The sequence below is a fragment of the Zeugodacus cucurbitae genome, chromosome 4, assembly GCF_028554725.1.
Source record: "Zeugodacus cucurbitae isolate PBARC_wt_2022May chromosome 4, idZeuCucr1.2, whole genome shotgun sequence".
Taxonomy (NCBI): domain Eukaryota; kingdom Metazoa; phylum Arthropoda; class Insecta; order Diptera; family Tephritidae; genus Zeugodacus; species Zeugodacus cucurbitae.
Genome location: NC_071669.1, coordinates 33,533,943 through 33,539,936, shown reverse-complemented (window position 1 = coordinate 33,539,936; position 5,994 = coordinate 33,533,943). Strand labels below are relative to the sequence as shown.

The 5,994-nt window shown below is 32.9% G+C and overlaps 1 protein-coding gene and 1 long non-coding RNA gene across 2 annotated transcripts; both read left to right on the top strand.

Annotated features, from left to right (window-relative positions):
- The first annotated feature begins 2,653 nt into the window (after window positions 1-2,653).
- LOC128921586 (uncharacterized) lies at window positions 2,654-3,381 on the top strand. The gene is made up of 3 exons (XR_008471025.1): window positions 2,654-2,825; window positions 2,887-3,035; window positions 3,100-3,381. It is a non-coding gene; the product is annotated as an uncharacterized LOC128921586 (long non-coding RNA).
- Window positions 3,382-4,229: 848 nt separating this feature from the next.
- LOC105218666 (kelch-like protein 5) lies at window positions 4,230-5,485 on the top strand. The gene is made up of 4 exons (XM_011194391.3): window positions 4,230-4,398; window positions 4,487-4,574; window positions 4,634-4,916; window positions 5,014-5,485. Exons 3-4 carry the CDS (start codon window positions 4,696-4,698, stop codon window positions 5,330-5,332), a joined length of 540 nt encoding a protein of 179 aa, XP_011192693.2. The 5' UTR covers window positions 4,230-4,398; window positions 4,487-4,574; window positions 4,634-4,695; the 3' UTR covers window positions 5,333-5,485.
- The last annotated feature ends 509 nt before the right edge of the window (window positions 5,486-5,994 follow it).

Here is a 5,994-nt window from a genome sequence, read left to right as displayed (position 1 = left end):
AAAACTAAAGGATCAGATCGGACAACTGAAAATATTGAAGTATTATCAACATAGACCAAATCTAAGAATTTACCGAATTTGTTAGGAATCAAATTAATTTGGTTAAGACCCAACTCAGACATTTCTTAACTCATTAAAGTTTAAACGAGGGCAAACTGGTATAATGTAATCATCAATGGATTTCCATGATACATACGGTAGATTAAAATCGTCCAGAACAATCATGGAATCAGTATTATTAGCAAATGAAAAAACATTATTTATTAAAGAAGCATGCTGCATATATACAGATAAGTCAGATTAAGGAGGTATATAAGATAACGTTAAGTAAGTATAACCACTATTAATGCAAATTCGTATGCATTTAAATTCAATTATGTCCGCATGAGGGATTTCAACTTCTTCAGATGGAATTGAAGAGTGGACAGCGAATAGTACCCTTATTATCAAGAATAGAATCTCAGATCCTCCCTGTCAATCCAGCACATTTATGATGGGCAAGCACGCCACAAAGCCAACATGAAACAAAGCGATCGGAATCGCTTTTAATATTGCAGTTTGGAAAATTACAAGTCATTACGAAAAGTTGAAGTAGAATGAAAATCAAAAATAGTAAACAAAAATAAAAATTATGTAAAAACAAAACAAAAATAAATCAAATACAATAATAAAATAAATGTAATTCGGTAATAATGGATGACCAAAGATCACAACCACTATAGTGAGCAGTTTGAGAGGCACTGAAACACTTAAACGCGAACAGCTGTGAGCAACGAAAAACAACAAAATCAATATGAAGAACTTATAACAACAATAAATAATTGAAATGACTCGGCACAAGAATTTAAGAAAAATAATTAAAATAGTACTAAAATATAAGTACAACACAAAAACAAAATAGCACAAAATACTTAGCTTTAGATTTCACTTAGCACAAATAAATTATATTTAATAAAATTTAATATTTAAGATAACATTTCACACAAATTCAGGAGCCGAGAAAAAATACGAGCTTCACAGTTGACGCGTTGCCAGAGTGGTAGATTGGACTTAAAGAATTCAGCAAACATATTAGAAATACACTACTGGAAAAAATTAAGGGATAAAAAAAAAATCGAAATTTTTGTGCAAATTTCAACAGGCCGTAACTTCGAAAGAAATGGTCGTACAAGAAATCGATACAAAAGGAAATTATAACTCCAAGTGTCTCGTTTTTGGATTAGAACTTTAAAAAATTTTAACCTCTGCGTAATCGTAGGAAAACCAGCAACAAAAAAAATTTGAAAATTTGTTTAGTTTTTTTTTTTGGTCTACGGGCGTCGAGTGAAACAAAAAAACGGCTGGCTGGATTAATTTAATCTTTTTGTAGGGTTTTTGTGGGCATATTGAACTGTAAAAGGCATACTTAACATTAGTGGTTTCCTGAAAATTTTCGATCTAGCGCTCGATTTTCCAAAAAACCACCAAAATCCCTTTTTTTGTTGCATTTTCAAATTCATGTGACAATAAGAAAAAATTTTTTCGGAAAAGCAATGGCTAGTCGTTAAGGAGAATTCATTCAAGTTCTTGAAACCCACCTATAACTTTTTGTGCGATCATTGGTTGCTGAGATATCGATAATCAAAGACAAAAGAATCCTTTTCCATTTGAAGACCGATATCTCGGCAAGAAGTGGACGTATCAAGGTGTTCAAAAAACCAAATTAAAGCTAATTGAACAAAGTATTCGATATTTATATTGGTTAAGCTAAAAAGATTTTTTCCACGCCCGTAGACCAAAAAAAAACTAAAAAAATTTTTTTGTTGCTGGTTTTCCTACGATTACGCAGAGGTTAAAATTTTTTTAAGTTCTAATCCAAAAACTACACACTTGGAGCTATAATTTCCTTCTGTATCGATTTCTTGTACGACCATTTCTTTCGAAGTTACGGCCTGTTTAAATTTGCCCAAAAATTTCGAATTTTTTTTTATCCCTTAATTTTTTCCAGTAGTGTAGTATAATTGTCACATAACATAGTTGAATTATTTTTCATCGCGGACGGAAAATTGGAAATCCTGCGTTTGGAGTTAACGAAACCATAAAAAAATTTGGATTGCGAATAATATTATTTTTAACTTTATTTATATAGTTTTTATACTCCAACACATTTAAAATAATGTTAATATCACCACAACATACACACATATGTCACAAAGGGCAAAATGTGCGTAAACATTTACGCCAACTCTTCTCTCGTACAACACCCTGAATGATAGAAAGAAACAACCAAAGTTCTCGTGTATTTGAACAAGTTTTGTTTTGAGCTATATCATAACTGCTTGTGTAGTATTATTTTGCGTGTTTTATTTAAATCAGTGATCTGCAGCCTAATTAAAGTTTAAATTATTGAAGCACGCATTTTTAAATAAGTAAAACGTAAAATAAAAGTTTTCTAAAGCCAAAATGTGGAATTGAGGAGGGTGATACTGTAATACTTCATCGCACTATCAATTCCAAGCACGCAATACAAGCTACGCCAACAATGGTCAACATCAATGGCGAAACCATTGAATACGTAAATAATTGTTGAATATAATAATATTATCTTACCTTAAATTCTAATTAATTTTCCACACAGATATTTCAAACCTCATACGGCGCGTTAAAAGTACGCAAACTTATTGGTGTCACTTATGGCGTAGAACTTTCGAAGCGATGGAGCACATATTCCACGCACGCAAATCCAGAACAATGTATGGAAACGTTGCTACATGGAACACAAATCATTTACACACCAGATATTAAGTTTTATGTCACTTTATGCAGCTAAACACAGAAATTAAAGGGTGAATTTAAGTGAATGTTTGTGATCATAGAAATATAAAAACTTTTGGTATGTTTAATTAGGAGGACTTTTTTGATTAATTTTCACCTTGTATTGAGGAATCATAACGTTGTTGTATCTCTTTACACGGACATAAATTCACCGAAATTAGTTCAATGGAAATACTACAGCAAGAGTATGGATGTTAAGATTTGAACGGTGCCAACATAAGGTAATTATTACCAACTTTTATTACAAACTTTATAAAAAATCAAATTTTACTTTATATTTTATAGAAACCCTCCTCCCAGATGAATCTAGTGCTAGTGAAATTAATGAAAGAACAGATCTTATAAAAACTCCTAAAGAAACCAAAAGAGTCCTCACATAATGTGCGCAGCTTACACTTCCAACCCGCACGGGGTATTTGACATTTGTCAGTCTTCCTCCAGCCTTTGTCCGATAGCAAAAATTGTTCAACTATTCAATTCTTTATACATATGTATATAGTGTAGTACGATAATATATGTATAAAGTAAATATAATAATAAACACCTAAATGGCATGATATTTTCAATAAATATGTAATATAATTAATGATTTTGTTATTAAATTCTCATTTGGGATTTTGGTAGAACTAACCGAAAATAGCGGGTATAGTTTCTGGGCTTTTGTGGGTCGCAGTACTGAAAGTGCACGTGGAGTTTTCATTCGCAGTTTTGGGTCTTTCACCCCTAATAGTACCAAGAACAGTACTGAAAGTGCACATGTAGTTTTCGCTCGCAGTTTTGGGTCTTTCATCCGTGATTGTACCATTGCCCGAATTGTGCAAGAGGTATATATAAATTGTTAAATGATGAATGTAATGTGCAAGAAAGGGATGAACGATCACACGTACACTATAGTTTCGGGTACTTTTGTCAAGTCGCCCTTAAGAATGGCATAGAAACTTTCATTGAAACTGCTAGTACCGCTCCCTGGCATTTCACCGAAGAATTCGCCGGTACCTGCCTTGCATGGATGGCTGCTTGTGAAGTATTATTTTGCGTGTTTTATTTAAATCAGTGATCTGTAGCCTAATTAAAGTTTAAATTATTGAAGCACGCATTTTTAAATAAGTAAAACGTAAAATAAAAGTTTCCCTACAAGACGGAGCTAACTCATACACCACTACACATGCAATTTTTTTCAGCTTTTACCAATACATACACTTTGCTAACATTTTGTAGTTAAATGGCAATCTCGGTAGTTAGAGTGGCAACATTCATTAACCCTAATTTTTGTATATATAAGAGAGAGATGAACGTACTACAATGAACCGATCAAAATCTCCGCCATGGCCGCCATTCATATGAAAAGAAAATTTGAAGTAAGTGGATGTAAGTGCGTATTAATAATTTGTTACTGATATTATTTTATATACATATATTTAATTTTCTCTTTACAGAGCGGTACTATTGTTGACTGGATGCTGCAGCTTATTTTAAGGAAATAACTGCAGAAAATGGCAAAGCGAGCTGCAACGCACATCTAGTACATACATGCGAAATTAAAAAGAGAAGCAGAACAAGGATTATGCCACTTTAGGCATATGGGTGAGTTGATAATATCAAACCTTACGTATATACTAAACATAAAATCTTTTGTTAGAATATACTTTTATCTTTTTATTATCCTTTTCAGATATTTGTAAACTTAGGAGGAAAAATTAAAGCTCAATTCAAATACACAATAAGTGTAAAATCGTACAACGCAACAGGCAAATAACAAGGTTTGTACTACGAATATAGATATTTTAATTATTTCTAACTAACTTTAAATATTTTTCAGTCATCGGACTTTTGGAGTAGCACTTTCTACACTTATTTTCGACGTGCTAAACAGTGTCTCCTATGATGCCATTGGATCTACACAATTTTTCATTGGTGGCTAAAATTACAAGTCTGAAAGCACTAATAATGTTGAGGAACAATTTGGAAACATGTACGTGGGAGAGCATGCCTGCATTACCACAGCACTTACGGGGCATGAATGTGGCGCTATTGAATGAAAGCATCTACGTTTTGGGAGGTTATGTGCACAATGCAGCTGCGCCATTGGACACTGTGTATAAGTATTTGGAAATTTTTTAAATTAATAAATTAATTACTTAATAAATCTATTAATTTATTAAATAATGAATTAATAAATAATAATAATATATCATTTAGGTTAGACAATAACGGCACAGAGTGGCAGCAAGTCGCCAATTTGTTGAAACCACGTTTTGAAGCAAACGTTACGGTATTTGAGGATAAAATATACGTTTTTGGTGGTTTGTCAGCTGCAGGAACACCACTTGCCGATTGTGAATGCTATGATGCAGTGAGCAATACTTGGACACAATGTGCTGATATGCTAGAACAGTGGTCGGCACTCCATACCACAATTGTGCCGACTCAAGTCACACGTACGCTTACGCTCTATCATTCAGCCGTTGACGAACCAGCAACGAGTAAACATCGCGCATGGCTATGGCACTTTGCATAAGTGCCCTACGCGAAATGCCTACTTTTATGAATGCCGTTTTATGTTATATATTATATTTATGGTTTTAAGCTATTTAAAGACAGAAAATTTAATGCTTTTGTGTTCTAATATATTTGTTTAAATAATAAAATAACTAAAATGAATGAATGAGTACAAAAATTCATGTTTTATGATAAAATTAAAAACATTCTTAAAATGTTAGGCTACAGAGTTCTCACTGGGTATTCATTATTTCGTGCTCACTTATACAGTCACAATTCCTCTCGTGCCGACCACTGTGCTAGAACCACGCGGTAATGTTGGTGTAAGTACTAACATTTAACGGAAAACATACACAAGTTCGAATAAATTATTATGCTCTACCTTTTCCAGTTGACAATAGCAAATTTATGTGTTAGGCGGTACAAAAAGTGTTGGTGACGTTTGTGTGCAATCTTATGATCCATTAAAAAATGTGTGGACAAAGGAAAACTTTATTGTTTAATATTAATAAATTTACTTTCAGATTTCTCCAATGAACATTGAACGTAGCAACACATGTGGCTTATATCTAAACGAACTCATTCTAGCCATTGGCAGTCTGGCAAATTCAAAGGATAATTAACAGAGCTCTAAAAACAACATTGAAGCGCCGAAGTTGTTCATCTTGCTTCTGATTTGAT